Source organism: Lolium rigidum, chromosome 7 (genome assembly GCF_022539505.1).
Source record: "Lolium rigidum isolate FL_2022 chromosome 7, APGP_CSIRO_Lrig_0.1, whole genome shotgun sequence".
NCBI classification, from domain to species: Eukaryota; Viridiplantae; Streptophyta; class Magnoliopsida; order Poales; family Poaceae; genus Lolium; species Lolium rigidum.
In genome coordinates this window covers 339,210,690-339,222,940 of record NC_061514.1, presented here as the reverse complement: position 1 = coordinate 339,222,940, position 12,251 = coordinate 339,210,690, and the positions used below count along the sequence as shown (strand labels likewise).

Genomic DNA, 12,251 nt, shown 5'->3' with positions numbered 1-12,251 from the left:
GAGCTCTTTACTTATGCACTTTACCTTGTGATAGCCATCGTGCTTGAAGTTATATATATCTTGCTATCACATACTTGCTTGTATTGCTTAGCATAAGTTGTTGGTGCACATAGGTGAACTCTTGCTTAGAATAAGTTGTTGGTGCACATAGGTGAACCATAGTATATAGGCTTTGGGCTTGACAAAGTAAACGCTAGTTTTATTCCGCATTTGTTAAGCCCATCTCGTAAAAGTTTTAAATCGCCTATTCACCCCCCCCCCTCTAGGCGACATCCGTGTCCTTTCAACAGGCCGCCCTGTACGCGCGCAGGTGAAGCTGTCGGGTCTGCCACCGTCGCGTGGACAGCCAAAAGCTGGGCAGGAACGATATTCGATGCAAATACTCTGCCACCAATGATTGGCACTTGATCCAAGAGCAGATCCTCCTCAAAATCAGCCCCCTTTCTGTCTTTTTGTGCTTGAGATGAAAACTGTTGTAAAATGCCATTTTGAGCTCTGTTTTTTACTCATATTTTTTCCTGTCTCCTCTGATGGAATAACTGAACCCCCTTCAGCAGTAAAAACACATGGCAGACTCACATCATTTTTTATTGGATATGGAGGAAGAGTCCCAAAAGTAACCATCAATTCATTTTGTTTAAAATTTGTACTATTGTCTTCAACTTGGCCTTGATTTGCCCCTGGGTTTAAAGTTTGCTCCACCTCCATGTGTGTAACCTCATCCTTGCTATGCTCATTTCTTCTATCTTCTTCATTCCCACCATTTCCACCATTGTTATTCCCATCATTATGGGGGTCACCGGCCATGTCTATTTCAACATCTAAATTCTTTTGCTCCACTTGAAAAGCTAAACGGAAAAATCCTCTTGAGATGTACACATCAGAAGTCTCTGAAATAAGTGATGCATCCATACACCCAATCCTTAACCTTAGTATCTTGGTTTTTCTTGTGAAAGCCATATCCACCTCCATTGTCTTTCCAAAAAGAGAACCTAGAGCCCATAGAGCAATGTAATCATTTCTCACATCAGAAGGAATTCTAGTGATCCTCAACCTAACTTCTGGTAACATAAAAGTAGGTTCCTCCATGACAGACCATTCATCAAATTCCATGTCTGTTCACGGTTTTGTACCGGGTATGTTCTGAATTTCTTCATCCTTTGCACCTCATTCTTGCTAGGAAACTTCACCTTATAAACATTATTATGAAAATGAGTAACTTCCCACTGAAAATTCTCAGATGGAACTATCCACTTCAGCTGCTCAATTATCTCTGAAATAGTCATGGCCTCACCCTGTATTGTCACTTTAGCCAGCTTTGCATTTTCCACTTTTGGCTTATAAGTACCTCTAAAGGGAACCTCAAAAAACATAAGTGCCTCATTGGCATACCCATACATAGCCACTGTAGGTTTTGGAGCATGTAATAAATGACAAGCATTGGAAGCATGAGTTATGGACTCACAAATGTCACACATTGGCACCGTGCAATCATCAATATAATGGCCTGGTTGCTTGCAACGGAAACAACTATCCGTCTTCTTTTTCTTTGCCACTGCTGCACCCTCCTCCACCATAGAATTCCCTCCTTGTGCATTGCCTGGTTGCGTTACCGAGTTTACTGTACCAGTACCAGCTTGTGTAACAACTGGTGGTGGAGGTACTGGTTGTCCTTCCACGTTAGTGTTCCCGCCAGGTTGGCTGATAGCCTTGTGTGAGGCTGCTGTCACAGCTGCAACCACGGCTTGCACCGTCTGTTGGAGCAGAGCCTGGTCAATGCCCCCCTCTCGACGACCGCCATCAGCCCCTGAATTATTTCGAGCTGTCACTCCTCCAAAACCACCAGCAGACGCTTGGTTCCGTTGCTGATAAGTGCCCTGGCGGTGATACTGGTATTTGAAACGTCTCGCGTGGAATCCATAGCCAGATCCTCGGTGGAAGCTTCCAAAACCACCCTGACCAAAGCCACCATGATTCCCATAGTCAGCAACATCTCCGGCGTTGTCCTGATAATGATCACCAGCATGATCCTCCCAGGCAGCCGACCCGCTTGATTCCCCTTGCACAAAATTCTGAGGCTTCGTGAAAGAGTTGGGACCAGAGTATCGACCACCGCCTCGTCCATTACCTCCGCTCTGGAACTGTCTACCCCTTCCATCTCCACCTCGGTCGGGCGCCTGACCAGAGTCACGGTTCATCGCCGTCGTCGGTTGCCTCGATTCGTCAGTGGAGATCAGGGTTTTGCGGCGCCAGGTGTATCCGAGTAGATGCCGAAACACACGACCGGCAACTAGGTTAAGTTTCGGAGCAGCAACAGTCTGCGCCTGTCGATATGCACGCATACGATCACGTCGTCCTTTTGGGCTTAGCTCAGTAGCCATTGGCCCACGGTGATCACCCTGCGTCGGCCCGCGGGCCCGCAAATTCAAAACCATCGGACGATCATGGATCTGAGCATCCCTAGGTCCGGTGATCGCCGTCGACCGATTCCTCCTCTTCACCATGGTCCAACCTCCAGCACCGTCATCCGGATAGGAAGATGGTTCAAGGACTTGCCGGATCACTTGTTTGAGTTTTTTTTTTTGATTTTTGACATCCAGATCACCCGAAACATTCTCCGATGTACTGATCACCGGCGATGCGAAAAAGATCGCCGCCTCCTTCTGTAGAAGTTGACGACGAGCTCGCTACGCCGCCCGCTGAGACACACTAGAAGAAACCTGCAAATCTCGACCACTTACGGGCGAAGGGGACCTGCAGACATACCTGAGAGAAAACTGAGAAGTTGCCGACGCTTCTTCGTCATCCTCTCCGTCAGGTCCCTCGCCCGATGACTCAGAGATGGCCCAGAACCTGCCCATGCACGCCGGCGCCGGACCCCTCAGGCTCATGTCTGATATGTAATTCGTCTTTTTTAGCACTTCAGACTTTTGAGACTTTTTAAACGGCGTGCATCTTAGCTATGCAGAGATTGGGTGTAATTGCTTTTTATGAGTAATAAAGCGCCCGTTATATCAAAAAAAGGTAGATGGCCGGCATCAGCGTCAAGGGCAATGCCGTATATCACTAGATAGCAATTCAAATAGAGGGTACTTTTTGGTTCTGGACTCGGATCCCATTTTTGGATTGGCTATGAATTGCTTATTTCTTGCAGCATTTACAGGTAAAATCACGCTTTATTCAGTGTTTATTGATTGTCTCGGTAAGTTGTGTTTTTGAAGAAATGTCGCAGCATTTTTTTTTCCTTTCTTGGAGTTGTCCACCTGTAGCAGCTTCTCTACAGTTGGAAGATCGGTCATCGTGACCATTATGCTCAGAAAGAAAACTTGTTTTTTTTAGACAAGAAAGAAAACTTGTAGTCGACCTGAAGCTGCGTGGGCATTCGGCGACAGCGCATCTGGGCTGCATCAGTCTCTCAGAAAGTTCATATGATGGAGTGGATGGGCCCGTGGGCGCCGAGGTATGGTGCTCCAACCCATTGGGGCACACGGTAGGCAGGCCCAAAAGTAGTGTGGCTCTCAGATTTTCTCGTTGTAAAATTTATGTCAGAAAAATATATAATTCATAAACATTTACAAAATATGTTCCATAAAAAGTCAAAAATTATAATCAAGTTTTAAAAGCAGTTCATCACAAAACAAAGCATGTTTCAATGTTAAAGAAATTGGTCTCAATGCCAAATAATGTACTAAACCCCACTGACACTTATTATGGATCGAAATGAGTATTATCGATAGATAAATTTACATATGTAAGAGTTTTTTTTTTCTGAATGTATGTTTTCCTAAATTACTGTTCACATATGTAATATTCATATTTATTTTCTTTATACAACAGAAAAAACTGTGGCATGACAAGGACTACAACGTTGGCAAGGCACATCGGTACTATCTATACCACATGTTTGTTGGAGATTCGTGCAAAGTCCACCCAGTCAAAGCTACTGGCAAATTTGCATTTGAGCCCCAACCCAACCCTAATCCCCCGAGCCCCGGCCCGTCCCTCGCCCAGAGCCGCCGCCGCCCGCACCCCATCCCCCCCCTGACCCCGCCTCCGCCCGCCGCCGCCACCCGCCTCCGCCCGCCGCCTGCTGGACGCGTGAGAGGGCCGCCTCCGCCAGCCGCCAACCACCTGCTCGAGCGACGCCACCGACCAGCGACCACCGGCGGCGGCGGCTTCCCCGGCACGCCGCGGTATCCCCGGCGCGTGGCGGCTTCCCCGGCGCGGCTGCTTACGCGTCAGCGACCCCTATGCGCCTCACCTTCCTGGCGGACGAGAGCAGAGGTCGCCTCCGACGCATCTTGGCTTCCTGGCCGACGGGAGCAGAGGTCGCCGCCTGACACGCATCCTCTTCCCGACCGATGGGAGTGGAGGTCGCCACCCTGACGCGCCTCGTCTTCCTCAGGTCCTCCACGCCCTCCTCATCCCGGCGGGTTGGATCTGGCATGTTTTTGAGTTCCATTTCTCGATTTTGATTTAATTTATTTTCTTCTTTATTTTCATGCACTGATATGTCCATGATTCGTGGTGGATTTGCTTTGATACCCACTAGGAAGATTCACATGTGTACGAATTATGTACAAATTTTCAGTTGTTTGTTCTGTGAAATATGTTGTTTCTTCTTTACAGATGGGAAACAAGTATGAAACTGATATGTTTCTATGAAGTATGTAAATCCTCTTTCCAGGTAGGATAGTGCATGAATATTGTTGTATATGTTGTGAAAAATTCAAATGACATATTGTATGGATTTTGGATGAATAGTGCTGAAACATGTTTGCATTTGTAACGGATTTTGGAGGAACTGTATGAATCTAGTGTGAATGATGTGATGTTTTTTTTATTATGAACCGATATTTGTATGGAAGAAGTTTTATTTTGATTCTTGGAAGAAACCTATACATAACTTGTATGGATATTTTTTATATTGTGTGGAAAAACTAGATATTTGTGGGAAAATATATGTTCTGTCAAAACCAGTATATAATTTGACAAATATCTGAAAAAGTTACATGACTTATGTATGATTCTTGGACAAAACCAGTTTTAGAATTTGTTTGAATATTCTGTCAGTATTTTTTTTTGAAAAGTTATATGAAACTTAGATGAATTTCTCAAACATGCTTGTATCTGTCACTAAACTATGTAAAAAGAAACTTGTAAAAAATCATTCTTGTTACAAAACATAATTAACAATTTCATTTCGGTTGAAAAAATGTAGGATATTGTGTGAGTATGAATGTTGTGTGAACTGTTTATGAATCTTTTAGGAATAAAATTTTATTTTTAGGATATTGTGTGAGTATGAATGTTGTGTGAACTGTTTATGAATCTTTTTGAAAAAATAACTATGTATTATTTTTGGCCGAGAACAAGCATAGAACTTTTATGAATCTTTCCAGATTCAATGCAGCTTTAGTTCTTTGAATAAATATCCTATGATAATGTAGGAAAAAATTGAAAAATTTCTTGGATATAATATTTTTAGATGTTTAGAAATATTATGTGAAAGAATATTATTGAATAATTCTGTGATGAAACGTCAAGTGGAAATACATTGGTTTATTATTTGTCAAAGAAAAATTATGTGAAAGAATATTTTAGACTGCTATGGATTAAGTGGAAAAATATCGGTTTATTTTTTGTCAAAAAAAAGTACTAGCTGTGAGAAGGAGAGGGGAAAAGTACTAGCTGTGAGATGTGTGAAATATGAAAAATGTCGGTGGCTTTCTGTAAAACTAAAATGGACTAAAGATTGGAGGTGGGAGGATCTTTTTGCAATGTTGCTAGCACGAATCTCCAAGAAATTAATGGTAAAAATAGTATGGTGGGCACTTCCTACATGAAGAGTTGCATTTCTCGATAATCCCAGGCCAATTTGGTGCCGAAACGCAGACTTTAGCAATGATGGGTAATGTGTCATGTATTTGATTACCAGCCTTTACCACAACTTCCACTGGCTGCAGACCTACTAGTTCATCAAAAACATCCCCTAGTGGTTCAATCGAGGGGCCCGAAAGAGAAGAAAGTCCATGTTCGTTTTGTCTTATCAACGTGACATACATCCACAAGTTTGTTTTGTGCTTTCACAAGCAGTGGCTATGAGCTCTTTCTTGTCGAGGTTCAGAATAGGTAATTGCTTCACTTCAGTTGCACTAGTGGATTGAATAAAAATTTATTTAGTTCTAACAGAGTGTATTTGTTGTTGATTAATAAATTACAGGTTTTCATATCGAAAAACTACCGCTCAGTCTCCACTAGATCAGTACATAACTTGCGGAGTTCTCATCATAATGAGAATGAGACAAAATATATGAATACTTTCCTTCGGGCATCTACATACGCAAGTACAGTTCAGTCCAAGGCTTGATTAAACGAAATAATGTCACAATAATAAAACAAAATGCAAGCGACCGACAAGGACAGTCGACAGAGGCCTCGAGATAAAAGGGAACACGCCTAAAGCAGAATGCATGTTCGATTGTTAAGTGCAATTGCAGGGAATCCTAATTGTTAATGACCCTGCACATCCTCCTGATCTCCCCATTGGCTGCAGTCTTGAGCTCTATGGCGGCCATCTTCACCATCGCCCTGGCAAACTTCATCTCCCACCTGCTGGGTATAAACGCATTCTCTAGCACCTTTATTGACGTCCGCTGGGACGACATTAGCGCCGCATCAGAGGCGAAGAGCACGTTGCGCTTCAGAATATTCGTGTAGTACCGGCTGTCCAGCTGGTCTGGTGTCGCGATATCTTGCATCACCGTGGGGTCGTTGGATACGTTGCACTTTCTCTGCAACTGGGCAGCAAAGGCCGGTTCCATGGCGGGAGGGTTTGGGGCAAGAAAACCAGTGAAGGACGAGCAGTGGGAGACTCCAATGGAGTGTGCGCCAGAGAGCACCACAAGGTCGTCCTCATCCAGGTTCTTGGCCTTGAAGTTGGCCACGAGCTGCGTGAGGTTGAAGAATGGTGGCGGGAGGAATTGAAGTGCCTCGCTGGAGAGAGACACACGACCATCGAGGCGTCCAGCCGGCATCTGGAAATTGATCCTTGCGCGACTGAGGAAGAAGGCTGCATCTCGAGCAGCAAAGGCGACAATGTCGGCACATGAGACCCTACCGGGGCAGACCTTCTCAAGTGCCTCCTTCGCTAAGTCGATCACTTCGAAGCCGCGCAAGCTGGGGAAGTTCGGAGGGCTGAGTTTCTCCGGCTGTGGGTTAGCAGGTGTCGGGTCAAGGAGGACGGAGGCATCACAACCCTGTGAGAAAATGTGGCGGCAAAAAAATTAATAAACATATCTCACAAATGCTAGAAATGTATATTCAACTCACAATATGTATCCGGTGCACAAACTAACTAAGAAGACTGGCATGTAATGTTACCTAATACGTTTGATTTGATGGAATGTGAGTATGATATGATTTACCCAGCAATTTTTTCTGAAAAGAAAGCATCTGGTATATATACCTTTGCTTGAGTGCATATATGGTAACATTGAGCCATATAGAGGAAGTGCATGCTCTCGTTACATTAAGATGTTCTTTTTGCAGGTGGAGAGATTAGTTATTGGCAAATCAGTTTTTTACTATACCTGGACGAAGCAATCGTGGAAGTGCAATCGAATTAACCCTGCACCGATGCCGGGATTCTTGGACGTGGCACTTCTAACAGCCTCCCTGATGATGTTTTCTGCTTGTGGGCAAGAGCGCATGTAGAAGCCGAGCCTTAGTCCAGCATATGGAGAAGAGGTCGGACTCGGTGGAGTAGGTGTAGCTGTGCTCGGTGGGCTTGGTGTTGGGGTAGCAACGGGAGAAATGTAGCTTGGAAAAGCACCTTGAGGACAAGGTAAACTGGAATGTTAGTACCGTGGCATGCATCATCTTCAGATAAAATTTGGCTCAGAGAAAAACCTTTGGAGCATGGTAAACTTGAACTAGGTACCATCGTATTATTGGATGATGTGTATCGGGGAATTACCTTTCGGGCTTGGCACCGGGGCGGCAGCAGGCGTAGGGCCTAAGCTTGGCACTGCCGGTGTTGCGTCGGGTGCGGGTGAGCTGTATTGAGCAGTCACGGCGCCGAGGAATGCAAATAAGACCAGGACTGCTAGGGTTGCCATCTTGAGTGATATATGGCTAGCTCAACGATCTGTGCTTATTAGTCACTGTGTTTCATGACGCTGCTGTGCTCGTCTATTTATAGATCAGCACTGTGAGAGGTAAGTTCGTGGAACGGGCTAGTCGTCAATTGTTAGGCCGCTACATGTGCAAAAATTGTTTACTTTCTGCATGTTGTAGATCAATGTCAACTAGGAACATGGATGAACAACTCATGTATCCGCCCTCATGGGTTAATCTGACTTGCCCTGTCTATCTGTTCCGCCCCCATGTATGGTGCCTTCGAGGCTCTCGCCCGTATATCTTGTAAAAGAAATTACAAAGGACTGTCTTCAGTTTATAAGAAGGTGGGTAGCGTGTAAATGGACAAGTTTATATATCATTAAAAAACGTCGTCTGGTAGAAGACACGATGACTTTCGAGACGGCAACAATAATTCCATCCATGTGTTCAACTACCGAGGAGATCCAAGTGTGTGTGTGTGTGTGTGTGTGTGTGTGCAGTTGCGCTCAGAAATAGAGTCGGTGCAGCACTGCAGCTTAACGTATACACGATGAATATGCTGTGATATACCTATAGGACCTAGAGGAGAAAAGTCCTGGTAGACTAAACAACAATCGGTTTGGATCTCATCTACATGTAACAGGTTGTCACGCTTGTAGTCAGGTACTAGATAATAATATTGTTTTATTTGTAGTTAGGTACTTCCTTAATTAGGACCATTTGATTCATAGAATTTGTATATAAATTGTGTAGGATATAGATTTGATAGAAAAATTTCTTACACAATTTCTTTGATTCATAGGAAAATATTCTATAGGAACAAATTCTATAGAAATCTTATAGTGTAAATTCTATGGGAAAAAAACATTAGGTCATACCTGGTAGAAAATTCTTTTGGTACAATCAAATACACTTCATCTTTCATAGGATTCGAGTACGTATGACATTCCAATACTATGTTTTTCTATTCTTACATTTTTCCTATCATATAAATGAAATGAGTCTTTATGTAATGCTTGCGTTTCACATTGTCAGATGCTTTTGGTAGGCTAAAGTAGCCAACTAGACCATCAGAAAGAAGTATTCTACTAACATGTCTTACTTACCAAAACCGCACTACATTTTAGAACAGAGGTAATATGCGACAGTCGTCGCAACAAGTCAGTGCTAGACGTTTACGGATACAACTGAAATTGTTTATTTTGCTTGGAGCTTTCAATCTTTTCGACAAGCCTTGTTGCTGTGTGTACTTTTTTTTTTATCTTAACAAGTCTGGGGAATTGTTTTTCCAAGTGATCCTATAGAGAACAATTTCCATTATAGAGCACAACGCAAAATGAAGGCCACCATCTAGGTGTAACATAAAACACGCCTAGTGCTAGCGTGAAGTCAGACTGCCTATTAGTTTCCATATATAGGAAAACAATGCTAACGTCTGACTACTTCCTTCTATTCAAATTAATTGACTCCACTTTATCTAAATACAAATATATCTAGTCAATAAACACATATAGTACATCCATATCTAGATAAAACTGAATCAATTAATTTGACTCGTAGAGAGTAATAAATTGTTTTTTATCAAAAGAAGAGAAACACAGACAATGAAGACAAGGGGGCAGAATTGTAATCGAAATGAAGCAGAATTGTGAGACATCAGTGTACACGTGGGCCGCATTTCTCTGGCAGAAAGATTATATATTTGTGGGGCTATTTACTTTGCAGACATTTTATTTTCGGCAGAGGGCTTACGGGTCCGTTGTTGCTTCTAATTGCCCACAAGGTCTAATGATGCGTTTGCAATAGCCTAGAGGGTTCTCTTTTTTTGATCAAATCATTCCGAGCATAAGTTAAAGTGTTTGAATTCGGAAGAAAACGTTTGAACTCGTATATCCCGTCATGTTACCTCTTCTTAGGCCCACCTTGTCAGGTATTTACATTGTTCTTTCAGATGTTGACCACATGGGTGTTATATAACGCCGTCGTTGATGTTATCTCCACTGTTCTCCCCTATTCTCATCTCTTATCTCCATCTCCAATGCCCTTGCTCAGCTCCGGCTCCTGGTCCCTCTCTTCTAACAGAGATCGCCGTTGTCCCTGCCTCGCCGTTGCTTGACCCACGGAGGAGCAAAGGTTTAGCATCGGGTCCTATTCCCCAAATCGGAGTGCCCCAGATCGATCTCCCATATACGAGCAAGGGTTTCCTGGAGATCCAGATCGGCGAACGGCTATGGGCCGGTGCGTTTTGTATCGCACCCCACGTATGGTTGCTCTGGCTCAGGAGTTCCACAACCACACCCTCATGGAGACCATGTAGGGGGAAGAGGTTAGCCGTGTCGTCGACGGACTTGGTGGCGGCCCACATGCCTTGGTTTGGGATCCGCCAAAAGGCAGTGTAGGTTGAAGTCCGCGCGCCGCCGACGGATTTCCTTATCACACTCGTCTCCACCTCCGACTGCGAGCGCGTTGTGCACACTTCCTGTGTATTCGAGTGTTTTCGGAAAAAAATGAGTTTCTTCCATTGGAATCGTGCCTGTGGGTATGCAACATTGTGGGAGCTTTGTTTCCTCTACAAGATTAGCTTCAATGGCCTCTCTTTGGATGCCTCGGAAGAGGTCATCAACAGCCTCGATGGAGAGCTGGTGGAAATTCTGCCAATAACGGACATGTGGATCATAGTGGTGAAAGCGCAATATTCCGAAGCTATACGGTGTGGAGATTACCAGCACAAGGAAGCGACAACTAACCCACCAATACGATGTCATCATCCATATCGAGGAGGTCCTCGAGGCCAGCCGCGGCATCATCCAATACATCCCACGCCATGACATCGAGGAAAAGAGTAGGAAGCGTCCTCGTCGCATTGTGCTGACAGGGTCGACGGCACAGGGCCAACACCATATCGCGATCCCTGTTTATTCTGTGACGTCCTGAGATCACCTGCATGTCTATGTGGACGATTTTATTGTGGTGAGCTCGTCGTCTGCTGTTGCTGATTTCCTTGTACATCAGCTTGCTTCTTCCTTTGCTCTTAAGGACCTTGGCCCCCTACATTATTTTCTCGGTATTGAGGTACATCGACACGGTCTTGATGGTCTTCTTTTGGTTCAATGCAAGTATGCGTCCCAGATATTACAGCGGGCTGGGCTTCAAAAGTCAACTCCTATGTCTACTCCTATGGTTCCTTCTTATCTAAGTAACATGATTCTACTCGGTGTACTCATTGGTCCGCAGTAAAGCGCATGTTCTCATGGCTTATTATTGCGCTCCTGTTCCACTACTTTTTTTTCGATAAGGGAGCATCGCCCCAGCCTCTGCATCAATTGATGCACACGGCTTTCTTTTTTTAAACAAAAGTACGAGTGTAACAGAATTCAACCATTACAATCAAATAAAAGGTAAAGTCGATACTAAGGTCAACCAAAAGAAAACACGGCCTGTAGAAGAGCTATCCATTTGCTAGTCTATTAAGATGCCGTCACCCAGTTGTTATCACCAGATTTTGGCTAAATTAGGAGGTGGGCCGCGATCAAGATGGGCTTGGAAGATTACACGTGGAAGGTTTCTGAAGCGGCCTTGTTCGGAGAATTTGGGCTAGGTTGCCCTTGTATCTTTAATTATAGTAGATTGTATCTAGATTAAAAGTTAGAGTTTATCTCGTGCACGGTTTAGTGCACGCCCACGTTAGAAAGTCCGCTCGACTATAAATATGTATCTAGGGTTTATGGAATAAACAACAACCAACGTTCAACCACAAACAAATCTCGGCGCATCGCCAACTCCTTCGTCTCGAGGGTTTCTACCGGTAGCGTCATGCTGCCTAGATCGCATCTTGCGATCTAGGCAACGACAAGCCTGCCTACGTTGTTCATGCGTTGCTCGTACCGAAGACTTTTTGATGGCGAGCAACGTAGTTATCTTAGACATGTTAGGGTTAGCATTGTTCTTCATATTACATGTTTTCGTAGTGCAACCCTTAGCATGTCTAGCCGCCCTACACCTATCTTAGGTGTAGGGGCGGCACCCCACTTGATCATAGTTTAGTAGATCTGATCCGTTACGATTGCTCCTTGTTCTACAAGGATTAGTTTAATATCTGCAATAGTTAGGCCTTACAAAGGGGGAGGATC

At 44.2% G+C, this 12,251-nt stretch overlaps 1 protein-coding gene across 1 annotated transcript in view; it reads right to left on the bottom strand.

Moving 5' to 3' along the window:
* Positions 1 to 6,506: 6,506 nt before the first annotated feature.
* The window catches only part of LOC124679146 (peroxidase 2-like), a 6,516-nt gene continuing 771 nt past the window's right edge, over positions 6,507 to 12,251 (bottom strand). The window contains exons 2-3 of the mRNA XM_047214957.1: positions 7,593 to 7,744; positions 6,507 to 7,259 (exon numbers count right to left, since the gene is read on the bottom strand). Of these exons, the coding sequence (XP_047070913.1) occupies positions 6,507 to 7,259; positions 7,593 to 7,744 (905 nt within the window). The remainder of the gene's footprint in view (positions 7,260 to 7,592; positions 7,745 to 12,251) is intronic.